Source organism: Corapipo altera, unplaced genomic scaffold (genome assembly GCF_003945725.1).
Source record: "Corapipo altera isolate COAL_440 unplaced genomic scaffold, ASM394572v1 75, whole genome shotgun sequence".
NCBI classification, from domain to species: Eukaryota; Metazoa; Chordata; class Aves; order Passeriformes; family Pipridae; genus Corapipo; species Corapipo altera.
The window spans coordinates 5,837,906-5,856,157 of record NW_020884887.1 but is presented as its reverse complement, the minus strand read 5'-3'; the positions used below and the strand labels follow the sequence as shown (position 1 = coordinate 5,856,157).

General features: G+C 47.1%; 1 protein-coding gene across 1 annotated transcript in view; it reads left to right on the top strand.

Moving 5' to 3' along the window:
- Positions 1 to 17,513, top strand: part of ADRB2 (adrenoceptor beta 2) — a 30,235-nt gene extending 12,722 nt beyond the window's left edge. Inside the window, exon 2 of the mRNA XM_027643395.1 lies at positions 15,994 to 17,513. Within this exon, the coding sequence (XP_027499196.1) occupies positions 15,994 to 16,028 (35 nt within the window). The 3' untranslated portion in view covers positions 16,029 to 17,513. The remainder of the gene's footprint in view (positions 1 to 15,993) is intronic.
- The last annotated feature ends 739 nt before the right edge of the window (positions 17,514 to 18,252 follow it).

The window sequence follows — 18,252 nt, the reverse complement described above, 5'->3', positions numbered from 1 at the left end:
GGAAAAGGAGGGAGAAGGTAGAAATGGGCTGGAAAATGCCATGAAAGTAGGATCTGCATTTCCGTGCAGGCAGCCCCAGTGGTGCCTCTTCCCTCCTACATTAGTAGTTCCCTTGTCTGCTCTCAGGCAGTGGGAGATTGATGCAGCAGATGTGGCAGGGGAATGTGGCAGGACACAGGGAGAGTGGGCAGGGCAGTGTCTTGGTGACACAGAATTGCTGGGGACCCGTGGGTGAGCAGGGATGGCCATTAGAGAGGCAATGCAGGCACAGTTTGTTCTCAGTGTCAAGAAGGCTCTCCAAGACAAGTGGCCAGCCTAATTTACACTCCGAGCGCAAGGAAGGTGAACGTTGTCTTATTTTTAATAACGGTCTCCTCTGCCTTGTGCCATGTGACCTCCTGCAGTAGGGTTCCAGTTCTGGGAAAAGCATGGAAAAAGCAACTCCAACCAAATGAAAACATTCTGAGATGTCCCTGCTGCTGAGCTGTTCACTCCAATATCACCCACAGGATCAGACTGTCCTGTGCCTTAGTTTTGGATGGAGATATCCCTTCTCTGGACTGATATTACAGCCTTGATTCCAGCGTTTCTCTCTCCTGTTTCCCCTTCCAGTCAGTGTAAATGCAATGACAGTAATGAGGTGGCCTAAAGCTGACCTTGGGTCATCCAACTCTGCTAAAGCACTGGTGTGGGGGTGTGTGATGGAGAAAGAGGGAGATGACTGTATAAGACAAATAGCTGCAGATAAATTTGGGACCTCACTCTTATTTTAACTGCAACTGGAGCGGGGCTGGGGCAGTTGCCAGCAAAGCACCTTGGCTGGGGAGTGATGGAGGGAAGAAGAAGGGTTTCACTGGGCAGCCTAGGGGGCTGGGGAGGGCTGTACCACACCAGCACACAGGGCAGTTAGAGTTTCCCAGTAGAATCCAGTGGAGTTAGGGGAAGAAACGTGACATTTGTTAAAGACAGAGCTCCTATGAATGGGACGCAGTGCTTGTGAGTTTCCCCCAAAGTGCCACAGATCAAATGGCCAAGCAGAGCCTTTGCCAAATTTATTGTTTCTTGAATAAAAGTCGCAGCTGGGGAGAGCAGTGCCAAGATATGGAAACTGGGACAGACATGCTTGCATAGTGCCTGCTTGTTCTCTGGCTGGCATTAGCTGGTGTTCCTAACTTCCGATGCCCATGAGGGCTGAAAGAATTAGGAGGTGGCTTAAAAAGGCATTTTTAAATGTGTTTTCTATTAGGAGCCTTCACATGTAGATAGAGGTGCCCAGAGAAAACCAGTGGTAGACAACAGATGAAAAAAACCCTAGTATCCATTTCCAAAAATGTACTGTCTACCTTAATATACCACCTTTCTTTCCCTTAGCCCCTTCTGGAGCTGGGGTATTTGAGTCATACAACCTGATTCTCTTCTGGAGCATCTTCTTCCTCCTCTTCCTTGCAGAAGCCACAAAGACAAGCCAATGTGTTTGGGAAATCCCCTCCCAATCCTTGGCACAGGACAAGATTATGAAAAGCAATAATTCATGGTTTCCTCTGAGCCCCTCCAGGTTCCTTCCCTTTGTGTAGAGGATGACTACTTCTGGAATGAGCAGCAAGCTCTCTTCCTTCTCAGAGGCCGCTCTGCTGCCTGCCAAGGCACAACTTGAAGGGTGTGGAGCAGGCGTTCCTGTCATTCTTGAGGCATGAATGCCTTTGCAGTGAGTGTCTGACAGGTATGGAGACAAATCAGGACAGCCATCCCCCTGGAGAGGCGATGGCCTTGGTGATAAGCAGGTGTGAGTGGGGAATCACTGAATCAAAGAATCATTTAGGTTGGAAAGATCTCTAAGATCATCAAGTCCAACTAATCACCACTTTGTCAACTAGAAAAGTTGAAGGGGAGATGGGGTTTTCCCTGGAGAAGAGCCATGGGAAGAGGTTGGGTACTTGGTGACACCAGGGACTCTGTTTGGGCTTTGGCATCAGCATTGCTCCCAGAAGTTTTTGCTGCTCTTAGTTTGCTCTTTGTTTATGATCTTGGGGTGTCTCCACAATGTGGGCTACGCCAGCCAGCAGCTGTGGTTTGTTTGGAAGGGACAGGTCAGCATAGCTCACCGCTCCTGGTCTGTCCATCGTGCACACTTGTCCCTGTGGTGAACGGGGCTGCGGGGCTGTGGCCGTGCTATTTCCAGTGCCTGTGGGAATATGAGTGCCTGGTATGTGTCTGGTGTCAGTTCTGCTTTGCTAAGGTGGTTTTGCCCTGAGCAGCCCCAGAGGATGTGCAGAGTGACCTGCAGCTGCACTGTGCTCCAAGAAAAGCAGGGAGGTGGGAGCCCACAGGATGGGGACCTGGGCAGGACCCTGGCTGTATTAGGGATGTAAAACTATCCATGGTCCAAATCTAGACAAGAGTCTTCTTGCTGTGAAAGGTGCCCTTGCAGTAACATGGACATACTCCTAGTCACCAGTGTTCATAGCCATCCCTGAAAAGCAGCAGCCTGGGTCTGTAGTCACTGGGTAGAGATTGTGCTGTTACAGAAACATATGGGACTTGGTACATCCTGAAATGTTCATTCAGGCTTTGTAAGTAATTCCTGGAGACCTCAATCCTCTCTGAAGCACAAAGGCTTTATTATGAGGTGCTCGTTGAGTTGCAGGAAGAAAGAAATACAGCGTGAAGATATCACCCTGTGCTGCAGTGGCAAACATCTACAACGCAGGGCCCAGATTAGAAATGGAGCGCTGAGTCTGCGCTCCACTGAGGTGACTCATCTCACATCTCGGTGCCGCCTGTGACATGGAGCCTGCCAGGCACATGGTGCCTGGCAGGGCAGTGTCCCTGCACACTGTGTCCAGGAATTTGGAGAGAAGATGCTTCACAACTACCAGATATTGTCCTTTCTTGGCTTCTGTGGCAGGAATCTGAACTCAGCCTGATGCAGATTCACCTAACGATGAAACCCTTTTATTACTTTGCCAGAGCTGTAAGGATGGCTGCAAGACAACTATCATTCAGCCTCACCAGAGGAGGTGAGACACCAGGGCTAGACCACTGAAGGATAAGACGCAACCCTTTGCACCAAAAGGGCAACCTTACCTAGTAGTAGTAAAAAGTAAGTGTTATATTTGCTAGCCTTGAGTAATCCTGACTGTTCTAAAAGTGACTGCATCCCTGCAAGCTTCCCATTTTCATCAACCTAAGTACCCGTTATAATTTCCTTTCCTTCAGCTGCTGATAAAAAAGGTTGAGTTTGAAGAACTTTCTTCCTTCCCCCTCCCATCTTGTGTGATTCATCCACAGATACCTCATTTCTCAGTGGAATGATACGAGAAGCCAGGCTAAGGAGGCAATTTCATCATGAATATCAGTGCAAATTGGGCCAGAGAAGTCACAGGATGATAATGGTAGTTTTATGTACACATGCTAATTATAGCAACAGCAGAGCCAGGTCCACGCTGTAGCTTTGCATGAGGAAATCCCCTGTGGTTTCAGCCAGGAGTTCCAATTACTGTTTGTTAAAATTACTATGAGAAACTAGACCTGTTAGGTCATGTGCATTTGTGAAAGATTTCTCTGCTGCAGCGCAAAGGTAGGGATGGGTATATCCTGCTCAGAAGTTCCCTGAAAGTTTTTCAGGCTGTGTTTGCCATTTGTAGAATTACAAGGTACCCACCCTTTCCCTGGATAGAAGAGTCTCACCATCTCCTTCCTTCCTGTTTTGCCCCTTGGCTCACAGCTACTCTGTTCTGATCACTCCTCCTGAGCTGGCACACCGTGGCCTTGCCCACACTGCTCATCCTGTGTCTGTGCTGTGCCTCGTTTCTCACCACAGGCGTCCTCACCCCCATCCCTGGCTTCTTCAAAGGATGACCATGGAAATAACAAGCACTTTGTTGTTAATAATAGAGACAACTTAGAGATGAGCTGCTGAGTGATTAAAGGGCTGCTGGACTGGTTTTTTGAGGCGAGAATAATGGAGCTGAATATATGTATGCATTCCACCCGCTCCGCCTTTCATCTTCCTTACATGGAAATTGTTAACGTTTCACTTCCAGTAATTTATGAGAAGTTCAGTTATAATTTCCACACCCCTCTGGATGGATTTCTGTGTCACAGAAAGCACTCTTTAATTGCACATCAGAGATTCTTTATTGGCCATTTTAGCTGGCAGCTGGAAACTTCCGTGATTCTGATCCCTACTCTGTCCTCCTGTCATTGTAGTGAGCCCTTGTATGACAGGGCCAAATGTGGAGGAATCAGACAATGTCCCATAGCTACTGGTCACTCTCTATAAGCAGTTGAAGTCCTTCAGATTTCAGTGCTGTCTTAACAATGAAACTGATTTAAAATATAATACACCCGAAAGCCTTCCATATCAAACCATCGGAGGGCTGCAGACGAGTTACTTGAACCCCTCATGAATACCAGGGCTCTCATGCCTGCAGAATTCTTAGGACCACCTATTTTTAAATGGGGTTTAAGGTTACAGTTGGGCTTCCCAGAAGGGTCAGGATGCTGTTAGGTAAGATTTGGATCTTCCTAAACAGGAGGGAAATTACAGTAAATAAGTGACTGATATTAGAACCTTGTGTCCCTTTAACATTTTACCTCTGCCATTTCTGCAAGTTCTGGACTTTTTATTCTGCAAGGGTTGTCTCACTTTGAGCCCAGAATGGGTCAGGAGGACAGGGTTTGCTGTTGTGTTGTGTACAACTGAGATTTGCCCTGGAAAGTGTGGGTAAGGTGATTCCAGCCTCCTTGGCTGAAAACTCAGCTGAAGACAGAAGTAGCTGCTGCTGACGAAGGGCAAGGGCAGGGGCACTGGAGGAAGGGATGCATCCATCAAGTGCAGCAGGTCACCGTGACTGAAACCATGAGATCATCAACACATTGAGCTCCACCCCGCAGGGAAATCTTTTTATACCTCCATGGCAGATGCCAACCATTTGCTCACTCACTGAAGAAGATACTTGCCAGAGAGTGAAGCAGAAAAGCCCCTGAGGGCTGAGCTGCCCGTGGTGCAGTAACCAGCTCGAAGCTGTGCTCTGGGAAAACAGATTGTGTTTACCCAGGTGTGATGCCTGCTCCACCCATGGATTCCTGGCCCTGCCTTCACGCTGTGCCCGCTGCAGGGCTGTGTTGTGTCTGCCAGTGATACCATCAGCATCGCTGCATGCCAGCCCCTGCTCAGGCAGCTTCACTTCGCTTTGATGAAGGGAACCAAAGCGTAGTGTGAACTCGGCCGTGATGAGGTTGAGTGTTTTCCACACAGGTTTGGCCCTGTAAACCCTGGGAGTATTTATCATCTTTGGCACAAACCACTGTGCCTCACCCTTTGATGTGGGTGAGCAGGATGAGGGAAAAAGAATTGGACTTACTCTCATCAAGTAGCAGCTACTCCTGAGTGAACGATTACCCAAGGTAATTTTGGAAATGAGACTTAAGCTCCTGAGCTGCTTTTGAAACTGTTAGTGATGTGTTGCACAAGGACAGCTAAGGCTCTGTCTCTCTCCCTGCCCCTTGCAATTATGCATTGCTAATATAGTTGTCACTGATTTAATGGGATGATGGATCCATAGGACTCCTCAAGAGCAGTGTCCTCCAAACATACATGGATATAACCATGAGTGCAGGCAATTGCCACTTAGGCTCTCCTTAAGGTTGTTTGTGTGACTCCAGCATACACAGTGTGAAATGAATGTGTTTGCTATTAGGTTATTTCTGTGTGAGGTGAAAAATAGGTTCCTTTTTAATAAATGAAGTACTGTGAGGAGGGGGTGGGAAGGAGTGCTGATAGACACTCCACATGCATGTGGGTAGAGAATGTCTGAGGGGCATAATATAACCTCAGGTCTGATCTCAGTGCTGTGCCCTGCAGCCCTGCATGGCTCTGCCACATTCACAATCTTATCTTATGCCTCCCTGCACTCTGGCTGTTTGAGAGGAGGCCACTGGCATTGCAGCTCAGGATTCTCCAGGCTCCTTTTAGTCTTAGAAAGCAGAGGTGAGAAACTTCTGCTGAGAGCCCCTATAAAGGGGGGGAGCTGCTTTTTGTTATGCTATATACAGGTTAGGATTGTCTGCAGGGGTGTTCACAGAATCACAGAATGTTAAGGGATTGGAATGAACCTTAAAGATCATCTAGTCCCAACCCCCCTGACATAGTGCCAGCTAAGAAAGGGTTAATGCCACACCCACCTCCCCAGAGCCACGTGTGTCCTGCAGGACAGTCACTGTGCAGCCTGGCTGTGGAGAAAGGGCTGTCACGGGGATGGCCATGCTGTTTATACTCCTTTTGTGTCATTTCTGTAACTAGTCAGAGTTGCTGCTGCCACCGGAGGGGAAGGACTCAAAGTCTCCAGATGGTTCCTTTGTGCTGAATCACTTAAGCAACTGCCTTTCCCCAGGCATTAGCAAACTGTATGGGCTCCCAAAGTCTGTCTTAAGAAAACTTCAAAAACTTGTGGCTTTCCTTTCTTGTCTCTTTTTCCTTTGCTTCCCTTGTTCTCTGCCTGCTCCCTTCTGAACCATTAATGTTTGTGGGAGTGACAAGTTTTCAAGCTTCCCTCAGCTATCCCAAGGGGCACCAGCGTATCTCTTACTTCCCAGTGGCAGCAGTAATACCTTAACAGGTCAAACGTTGTCAGAATTTAAGGCTCTAAAAAAGAAACCCTGACCTTTATGAGCCTTAGCCCCTCCTGCGAAGAGAGAGTGCTTCCTACCCTGCATTAACATTAAACTGAGCATTAACATTTCACCAGTTTCTCTTTCTCCTTTGATTCCTGTTCACCAAAGCAACTTTCCCTTCACCCCAAGCACCTGCTGCAGTTTGGCTGAAAGGCACCTGAGGCCTTGAACAAACCAGTCTGTCCAGGGCAGCCCCTGAGATCTTTCACCTCTCTGGGTGCAGACCTCTGCAGCAGCAGGATGGTAGTGGAACAGAAACTGGTGATTTCCTCCTTCCTTCCCAAGCTGTGATGCTTAAAAAACATCAACAAAGTTACATTTGGGAATAGCTGTTTTTGAGCTGTCCCATGGCCTGGATTGTCCTGTCAAATATGAAACTGCAACAGAGTGACTGGAAACCGCAAGAACTGAATTTCTGCCATAATCACCCCTCATGGGCAGCCGCTGCCCTGTCCCTTGTCCTCTTTTCCACATCCCAAGAAGTTAAGCAGGTGGATAATGCACAGTTTTGGAGAGTAAGTTCTTCTAAGTGTTAGAAAGGAATTTACTAGAATAAAGATTTTTTTTTTTTGTGAGTAAAATGGCATCTGAGATGTCTCTGAGTCTAAATTAGTATTCATATTACCTCATTAGACTTGTTAGTCATAAACTCAGCCCCAGTGTTAGCTCACACGTTCATCAGAAGATGTTAGAGCTGTGCAGAGTTGGCTGAGGACTGGAGATTTGGAAACCAGATTTATGTCACTAATGGTGCTGGCTGGCTAATTGCCCTGGATCAGATCCTAACCCCTTATCTGCTGGGTGGGAGAGACAATGCTTCTTGCCTGACTGCTTCGAGATCAGCAGATGAAATGCACCATTTTGAAAATGAGGGAAATGCTTTTGTGCTGATGTAAACAGGCCAATGCCTTTCCTTCCTCCTTCCTCCCAGCCACCAGTGGGACCATGCTCCAACACCAGCCGCCAGCCACACAGCACAGTGGTGGGGCTGCAGGCAGGAGAACCTCTTTCCTTCTCAGGGAAGGTCAGAGGAGCCATTTCCTCTGTCTGGACTCGCTTCAGATCCTTTCTGGCACCACGTGGGGCCAGCACTGCTGCACGTCACACTCTGGCTGTGACAGAGGAAGGAGGAGAGCAGTGCGGAGACAGGCTGGGCAGCAGGAGTGTCTGAGGTAGATGGACACAAACCACCCATGTCCTTCCCTGGAGAAGCTCCATTCCTTTCCAGTAGGAAAGGAAAACCCAGCAGCCACCAGCTCAGGGTGTGTGGAGCAGACTCAGCAGAGACCCGGAAATTAGTGACTGTGGTGGAAGCAGCTTGTTCAGACTCCCTGGGCTCTGTGTGGGGTTCTTAGGCTGCCTGAGGATAAGGAACTCAGACACAAGCCATTTCCCACATCCAGTGCAGTTGCACTGGTGCCCTCGGGGTCAGAGATCATCCTCACTGGAGCCTTGCATGGGAACGTTGCCTGTGAGGAGAGGCAGCCACAGAGCTGCACGTGAGAGATGGAGTGAGGGTGTTCTCTGCACTCTTGCTGCCTCTTTCTCCAAGGAAGAGTCTCAAGGGAACCACAGCAGCATCACAAAGGCTCACAGCAAAGCACAAACAGGGATGTTAAGTCTCTGTGTTTCCAAAGGGAGGGATGACAGTGCTTGGTTTCTCCTGGCCTGAATTCCATCTGTGTACCTGTCCCTTGTTCAAGGTGACAGTCATGCTGGAAGTGCTCAGTTCAGTAGGCAGAATTTAGGTTAGAACAGTGTGAGGAGCTGTGACTGCCAGTTCTGGGTGTATGAATGTAGGAAATGCACCATATTCCTCTAAAAAGAGAGATTCTGTGCGCTAGTCAGCCATGGGACAGCTGGTTTGGATGCATACCAGTGAACTGGAAGCAGAGATCTGTATTCTCCAGATTTCTTCCCCATTTCCTTGTCTCCAGCTGGCTCACTGGTTTTGTGTTGGATCTCTGACTCTGATCAGTTCCTCTTTACTAGCAATGATATGCTGGGCATGAGAAAAGCTCATTCTTCCCACTTTATTCAGCAAAAAGGAAGGCATTTACAGGGAAAAGGAGTAGATTTGCTTTTGCTTGTTACCTGTGGGATCCTTGCACCAGTAGAGCATGGACATAGCCTTGAGGGACCCTGTGATGGGACATACAGCTTTGAGGGACTCTGTGATGGCTTCATGATGGTTTCTGTTAAGCCTTGACAGTTTTACTCCAAATTTTCTGTGTTTGGTCTTTCAAATCAGACCTTTAAGAACAATTTCTCACTGGAGCATTGTGGTGGCTGCTGCCAGCTCATGGAGTCCCTCAACTGAGCTGAGAGGGATCCTCTCATGTAGGCATCTCCCCATGCCACAGGATATCTCTGCTTTTTCTGGTAGGAAACAAAACCCTGGCTGAGCTCTCACTGAGTCACCAGACAGCCGTCCCGTGACATTATTGGACTTTCTAGAATAAAAATTCATTTAGTGTTTTCCCCTGACCCCAAGTCATTTTGCATAAAACCATTAAACAGACCACCCAAAATCAATTTATAAGTTTTCCAAGAAATCCTTGGAGTAGGAAATCAGAGTTCAGACCTGAATTCCACATGTGATGGCGCTAAATCTGGGGAAGGATTTTCATTGCTTGAAGCCAAATGCCCACAAATATTTCTTTCTTGAAAGGTGGGAGCCTTTTAGTGTGAATCCCCTCCAGGCATTCACAGGCATCTGCTGATATTCCAATTCTGTCAGATCCCTGGCCCTTCCTAATCCAAAGGACAATTGTTTTCTATTTTCATATGAGGATTTGCATCTAAAAGCAGTGCAGGGAAGGTACCTGGGCATAATCTCTGTCATAGTGGCCCTTAAATTTGCTTCAAAGTAACTGTCTTCCGTTAAGGCTTCAGAAAGTATCTTCCCTTCCTACAGTCCTCCCACTTGCCCTGATATTCACAGTTGCTACATTTGAGCGAATTCTATCAACACCAAGAGCTGAGTGTGTAACGGCAGCACATGACCTAATGCATTGCACTATTGACAGGAAAACACAGTGAGGAAAATTACTATTTGCCAAAAAAACCCCCAGACATAAAACCCCAGAAAAGCATTGCATAAGTCTCCCAATACTCCAACAATCAAGAGCTCCTGCTGGATATTGCAGGATTTTACAGTTTTAATAGTTTCAAAGAGAGCTGTTGCTCTGTTGGGAACGACGTTCAATCTGTTCAGTGACTGAAAAAACCCCAAAGCAAACAATGTCCTTCCCACTTCCCCAAAATTCAACAAAATAAACAAACAATCCGCTTAGAAAAGCTGGGGCAAGAGAAATAGGATAACATAGCCTGTTGCTTTGCAGCTGTTCGCATTCTGGCTGCTTTCCAGAGTTACTTTGGTGAGCCTCTGCCAGGAAAAAAAAAAAAAGTAGTCCTTCAAACCTAGAATTTGATGAGGACATTATTTCTTAGCAAAGTAAGCGAAGATCCAGGTTTGGGATACAGTAATGGAACTGACATCTGCACCAATGTAGGAGCCAGTGATCTTCACCAAGAGCCTGGCAGAGTTGAGGAATACCCTGATCTTGGGAGATCTGTGTTCTTCAAGTGGTCATAAAGGACACAGAGAACTTGGGTCTTCAGGTGGGTTTGATACCAGATCCAACAAGTGGAGAAGTTGAGTTAATTTAGTGCTTGCGTGGTGGGGAGCAAGCTGGACATGTGCTAAGAACTGGCACTAACTGGAAAGTTGTGTCCAAGTTTGGCTTTGTGGCACTGGCTGCTGGATCCTCTCCCATAGGAGAGCTCATGGGGAAGGAGGACAAACTGGTGCAGGGGAGAATGGTAGGGAAGAAATGCTACCCCTGAGCTGATGGATAGATTATAAAGTGTCCAGAGGGACTTCCAGCCATTCCTGAGGCTGTGACCTAGGAGTCGTGGATAAACTCTGTGGAGGAAAGATGCTGTGTCAGAGCCCTGTCATAAAACAAGGGGCATCACCATGTGTCACTTGGAACATCACATCAGAGAGACAAGTACAGAGATGCTCTAAAACACAGGTTTGGGTTCCAGCAAACCGAAAGGGATGAGATGGAATTTTTTTCCTCTCCTAAGTAAATGTGATCATAAATAAGCCTAAGTCTGGGATTGGTACCCTCTGGGGTTCCTTGTGCCCTTATGTTACACTTTGGCTTCTTATCATGCATTAACAGGTTCTTCTTTTACCTTGATCTGTAAAGAAGCAACTGATGCTTCATTTCCTGTTGCTGTGCCCTAGGATTCTTTTCACACCCTGCACTTTTAACATATGCTGTTTAAAGGTTATAGCAGGAATTGTTGGCAAATGGCAGATGACAGGTTGCTGAAACATGATAAAATAGCAAGAGTTTCCAAGGAGAGATTAAAGATGCAGGAAAGGAAAGAGGGGAGAGTCTGTAGACAATCTGTGCCAGTCTTGACTAGATTATGAGACCTGTTTAGATGCAGAGACTGTGCATTGAAAGCTGACAGACTGTTCTGTTTTCTAGAGTACTGGAGGACTGTAGAGTGAAATTCCATCTTCCTCACTCCACCCTGAATCTGATGGATGCTTAGGGAAGAGCTGCTCAGCTGCCTTGCAGGCACTTACATTGGTCTGAGGACTGGGCTCCATTGCTCTGGAAATCCAGCTCTCAATGAAGATTTCCACAGTGTATGTTTCATATGGAGTGAAACAAATGTAAGATTTAGGGAATCACAGAATAACAGAATGGTTTGGGTTGGAACAGACCTTAAAGATCATCTATTTCCAACTCCCTCCCGTAGGCAGGGACACCTTCCATTAGAACAGGCTTTTCTAAGCCACATCCAACCTGGCCTTGAACACTTCCAGAGATGGGGCAGCCACAGCTTCTCTGGGCAACCTGTTCCAGAGCCCCACCACCCTCACAGGAGGGAATTTCTTCCTAATATCCAATCTAAACCTACTGTCTTTCAGTTTGAGTTCACTCTCCCTTCTCCTATCACTCAAATTCCCAATTTGCAAAACCACTTAGCAAAGCACTAAGACAATCTACTGCTAATCTACAGCCTAGGGCCAGGGTGGGAATTTATTCCCTCTTCATCCTTTCCTTGACCCCTTGGGAAATGCCCCATGGGAGGCATTTCAAACTCCCACTGTGACTATGTGGGCACTAGTCCATTCCCATTGACTGCAAAGGTCATTTTTACTTTCTCATCAGATCTTCACCCTTCAGAGTAGCTGTCCTTGAGCCTGGGATATCTTGGGAGTAATGACCAAAAATGATTTCATCATTAGGCTTCCACCTCTTCTAAGGCTGTAATGAAACAAAAGAAGGGAATGTAAATTAGTGATATCCATCTGGGTAAGTAGTTAACAAGATGGAAGCATGTGGCCTGACCCTGTGGGATGCGGGTGGTCCATCCGTCTCGTTGTGCTTCTCTGGTGAGCAAATCTGAGATTCCCACAGGTGAACAGGCACAGGTCAAGAACAGAGGCTGCAAGGTTTCTTCAGCCAACTTCTGTTTTGAATATTATGCTTTCATTTGTGAGCCCTGAGGAATTCAGATCTCAAGGCAGAGGAAATGTTGGAAGAGGTCAAGCGAGCCGTGCTCTCTTTGTGTCACTTGGAGCAGCAAACAGCCTGCATTCCACGGCAACATCTGATTTTCTGCTTTTACAAGGCAGATGTTTAGGAGAAAGTGATCTGCTGTTTATTTTAATTGCCATCTTCCAAACCTCTTTCCTACGTGCGCGCACACATTCGGAGTCCATAAATAAGGATTCTTCAGATTATGCCGCTATTTGGGTAGCTGGCCCTGTCTTCCATCAGTGCCTGGACAGGGCTGTGTGCTGCAAACCCTGTTCCCCTTGCACATCACTTTTACTGTAGCATAAATTAATTAGGTCTAAATCCTTTCTCAATGACATGAGCATAAATCTGAAATTGCTCCGCTGACGTCAGCTGATGGCAGTGTAAAGGAGAGTTAGACTCCTTGACTGCAGAATGTTGCTGATTTACACCAGGACAAGAGCAAAAGAACTTGGGCTCAGCATGTTCTAGCGCTGAACATCAGGCCAGGATTTGCTCTGGGGTACAGTGATGACAACAGAGATCAGTCCTATGGATTTTGCTGGCATTAAATTGATGAAAATGAGTCGTAACTTCACCACAGTCTGGACCTCAAAGAGCTCCCTGTAGCAGGTCACTAATGAAAAGAAAGGATAAAACAATGCTCCTGTGTAAAGTGATTAGTCCCACTGTCAGACACTATTCCAGGAGTGTCATACAGGGATGAATCCAACCATTTGGCTTGTGTTGTGATGGTGGAGAGCAAGGCAGCAGTACCCTCATATCTTGATGAAAACCAGGCAGAAGTTCATGGAGGAACCGCTGGTCCTAGCTGAAGGCAGAGGGGCATGTGTGTGGAGGAACTGCCCTTGCAACTGGTGCCAAGAGCTGGTCTGTAGGGGTGGGAATGCTGGCTGCACTTTTCTCCTCCAAGAGGACGCAAAGAGTTGTAGGCACCCTGTGCTGGCAGCATTCAGGGTGTTAACCCTTACTTACTCACTTGTTTCTCTAAATTTTCCTACTTTGTTTCTAATGGTTAGAAGTGAGAATCTATAAAAGAGATGCTGGTCCCTCTCTCTGCAGTGGCTTCACCCTTCAGACTGTGGGTTTAAGCAGAAGGAGACACGAATTAGATATTTCTCCTTGAAGCTGTAGGGCTTCACAAACAACCTTGATGCTTAAAGAGACTTTAGCAAAGAGTGCCCGGATTTCTGGTAGATGCTCTATAGAAGTTAGAGAGCCCAGTTGTCACCTCAAAGTCCACCGGCCTTGCTCCACGAATGCCACTGGAGACAAGCTGATTTACACCCCTCTTCTGCTGGCATCTGGCCAATCTCTTAATTGTTCATAAGTGACTTTTTTAATAGCACACATTTGCTCTCAGTGGCTTTGTTTGCCCACGGTGAAGTGCAGTCATGTGTGGCGTAGCTGCTTTAAAGCAGCAGGTCGAAACAAGGTCCATGTGAACCACCAGGTAACCTGGGGCTGCCACAGAGCAGGACATGGGTTTCAGGAGCCCAGCCTGATTCTGTGACCCCATTGACAGTGACCTCCCTGTGCCACACTCAGAAGGTGGCCCCATGGAGATGGAGTGAGAGCTAACAGAGCACAACTCCAGTTTTACCACCCATTTTGTTCTCACTAGAGGTGGACAACTTGACCGATGCCTTCGCTGGTAGGCAGTGGTGGAGTTTGCCAGAAGCGAGACAAAACTGTGATTATTGTCATGGAAATCAGAGCCTGAATGTGAAGCTCATCCAATGGGGCAACAGGAAGAGGACACTGGACTGCCGTCTCCTATCAAACTGTGTGTGCCTTGGATTTGGAACACCAGACAGTCACTATTATATTAACCTTGTCATGAGATATCAAGAAGCATTGGCTTCCTTTGTATTCCTGGGAAGAACTAAATCAGGCTCTTGGGGACTGGCCTATGAATGATGGGGTTTCTTATCAGCACCATACTAAAGAGCAAAACTCTTTCCAATTATGACAGGTAGCAATTAAACCACAGTGGCTGAGGGATGCAGAGTTGGAAACATAATCTTGCTGTGCTTTATGGTTCTACTTCCTGAATGCAAACACGCAATTATTTTAGAGTATTCCCTCTTCCTTCTCATTTGAACTTTACAAGTGGCTTTGCCCTGGGAGCTCATGGCATGGTTCTGGTTTTCTTGCAAGCTTACAAGCTCCATCTGTAGGATTGATGAAGAAGAGCTCTCTGGCTTCAAGCTGATGAAAAAGGGCAGAGGAGCTTCACTCTGAGTTTCCAGGTTTGTTCTGGAAAAACTCCAGCATGCTTAGCATACCACACTGCAGAAAGACAATTGATTTCATCATCTGTCCTTCATATTTGGGGAGAGCTTTCCACCCTGGTTAAACTGCTGGTCGTTGGTCCTGTGCTGCAAGGATGTGGAGCTGAGGCTGTTGCCTCTGGAATGGTGGAACTGGTATTATTTCACACAGGAAAACTCAGCAATATTCTAAATAGATCATGAGCTGAAAGACTTCTGGGTAACAGTTCTCATAAAGAATTGTAGCGACAGGACAAGGTGGAATGGCTTCAGGCTGTAAGAGAATAGGGTTAGACTGGATATTAGGAAGAAATTCTTTACTGTGAGGATGGTGAGGCACTGACAGAGGTTGCCCAGAGTAGCTGTGGCTGCCCCATTCCTGAAAGTGTGCAAGGCCAGGTTGGACAGGGCTTGGAGCAACCTGGTCTAGTGGGAGGTGTCCCTGCTCATGTTAGGGGTTGGAATGAGATGATCTTAAAACATTCCGTGTTTCTGTGATAGAGTTGTGATCCCTTTAGGTTCTCATAGCTCACAGTGCCCCATGTAGAAAACTAAACAGCAGTGATTGACATGTTCAAATCATCTAAGTTGAGCTGATTTAGCAAATCAGTTTCTCCTTAACCTGGTATTTCATAGTTGTCAGCCCCAGCCCACACTTCTCTGCCCAGGCTGCACCTGCAGAGCTAATTGCAGTCCATGGGGACTGTTTTTAGGAGGAGAAAACACAAAAAGTGAAAGACTTTTCTTCCTTTTGTGCACAGTACAATCCTTGCCAGTAAGGTGAGGTAGAGACTGGGGTTGTGAATGTTTGAAAAAGGATGGATGGAAGGAAGGAAGGAAGGAAGGAAGGATACACTTTGCAAGGCAGATGGAGTATGAGTAGTCCTTTTAAAGAGATGCTGGCAACTAACACTGTTGTGAATTATCTCTGTCATGTTGTAACTTCATCTTCTATTTGCACAAGAAATATAACTTCATTTTAGATACCCAGAATTCTTCTGAGAGAGGCATTGTGTTCCCAAAGAACAGATATGTTTTTTTTCCTTTGTGCAGATCCATTCTGGCTTTAAACCTGCTTTCTTCTCACATGCACAGATGATAATCTTTTACATGTACTTATTAAAAAATATCACTTTCAAAAATTAAAAACACAGGCATATTCTGTACTTATTCCTTTCTTTACCTCATGATTAATTTCCCATTTTCCCGTCTGACAAGTCTGTCATTTGAGTATCTCCACAATCAAGAAAAAGTCCATTTTTTCCCCTTTTGTATATTCACTGATATTAAATGCAGAAAGAAGTGTGTTCTCATCTCCTGGGCAGCTGACATGTTTGTAGAGATGTATCTATTTATCTTTAGTGTGAGGGTGATGAGGCCCTGGTACAGGTTGCCTTATCCATGAAAGTGTTTAAACCCCAACCTCTTCTGTGCTAAACTAATGGTTTTTTTCTTTCTTCTCTGTCCCACAGAGATCCCTGGGTGTCCAGGAATGGTCAAGAGCTGAATGGACCAACCTCTCTTCCTCACCATCCTGAGCTCATGAGGGCTCTGAAGAGATTGAGTGGGAGCACAGCCTTGCTACCCTGAGCCTGGGGATGCTGTGGGAAGTGATTGCCTTGGCAAATGTCTTCATCCTAACCCATAGCCCATCGTGCATCACCTGAAGAAGAAGCTGGTGAAAGATAACCAGGGGACCAGGAAAGGCTCTGCTAGCCTTGGAGGACACCACCGGGGGACTGGCAACACGAGAGGCACTTTGCAGGAGTCACTGCTTGTGGAACCAGCTCTGGAAAGAGGCTACAGGAGCCCTGTGAACTGAAGGAGACGAATGTCTAAATCATGATAAAAGGTGCAGAGTGGTTTCCTGGGCACAGCAACCTTGGAAAGCACTTTCAAAAGAGGAGTATCAGGACCACGTGGTCATCTCCAATGTCTGAGTTGGAAGAGGCACAGCAAGGTCACTGCCTTATGGTCAGATCAGGAGACCAGCAAGATGCTTGTTCACATGCTGGTTGGGGATCCAGATGAAACAGGAATCTGTCCAAGACCAAGAGAGAAGGAGTGTGGAAGATTGCTTTGACTTATTCTGTGCTTGTTTCTCCTTCTGGTGTCTTCTCTGTCTACCTCTTCTTCTCTGTAGGCCCGTATACATCATGTGGGGCCCAGACTCTCACAAACAAGCAGAAGGATTGGCATAGGGCAAATCCTGCCCAGTGCAGATGCAATGTGGCTTTTGTTTGCTCCTTGTGCCAACAAATGTGCAACTGTCATGCCTGGACTTCAGACAGGAGAAAGGCTGGAACCTGGCAGTCGTTTCACTTGCAAGCAGTCACATTCTAGCATGACCAGCCACCCTTGGGAGCCAAGTTGTAACACCTGAGCCTCAAAACATCATAGGGCATCTGTCCCTCTCCTGCAGCTGTGGGAAGGAGCATATGGACAGGCTGCACACTCAGCTCCTGCTTCTTGGATTGGGAAAAACTCATTAAGCAGTGAAAGAGACAGATGTGGAGGGAGTGACAGATCTCAGGCAGAAAACAGTAGGAAAAACTGACTCAAAATCATAGGAAAATGAGCACCTTTGACTTGCAGGTGGTGCCCCAGCTGTGGACTGTCATGCCCAGCTGGGCAGCTGCAGATGTCTGGTCACTGAGCTGCTGCCAGAGGCCTGGGCAAAACATGCTGGTACCAAACTGTGCCGGGAGCCCCATCTCAGACCTTCTCTCTTGGGCTTCCAGCTGCAAACCCCTTCCCTCATGTGCAATTGTATTTATTTATTTATTTTCTTGCTGCTTGATGTGAAGCTGCTAAATGAGCCGCCTCCTCACAAACACCCTCAGCCAAAAGAGGATGGAGGGAGGGGGTGTGTGGTGTGTCTGTGCAAGGGGACTGGGCAGAGGGGCAGGAGAGAGGGACACCTTCCAGGAGCAACCTTCTAGTGGAAGCTGTCCTTGCCCATGGTGGAGAGGTTGGACTAGATGATCTTTAAGGTCCCTTCCAACCGAAACCATTCTGTGATTCTATGATAAGCCTTGAACGAGATGCCTCATCCCTGGAGGTGTTCAAGGCCAGGTTGGATGGAGCTCTGAACAACCTGGTGTAGCAGAAGGTGTCTGTTGTATGATTCTATGATGTGGACATGCCTACGGAGGGAGCATAGAAGGCAGGAGGAAAAGGCTGCAGTGAAACCTCAGTCTCCCTGGGGTGAGGGTGCAATTTTGCTCTGTCAAGAACCAAGGACAAGCTGGGTAGAGCTTTGCTGGTAAGGACAGCAGGACAGCTGCAGCCTGCATAAGCTTGGGAATGTCCCTGTAGCCAAATGTCCTCCGTGCATCTGTGCTTGTGCAGGACATGTCTCTATGTGAGTTGCTCACCCGGGTTGCACCTTCCCAGCACTCCCTGAAGCAAACTTAGTTTCTACACTCACAGGAGGACATATCCCCAGCCAGGCAAGTTCCCACCATTGTGTTCACTGAGGTTATTAAACTAGGTATTAACCTGGCAGATTTTCTGCTCTAGGCGTCCGTCACAGACCCATTTGACACAGCCAGTTTGAGACCAGCCTCTCAAGGCAGGGCTGTAGCTGTACTGTAGTGGTTCATGCTCAACCTTGGCTGTTCCTACGCTTTTTGCCTAAAAACTGGCACACCAGCAGCATCCACTTATGGTCAGGTATCCCATTTTATGGAAAGTCTGTCTGTCCCACTGCAGAGGGAAAAATTTCTCTG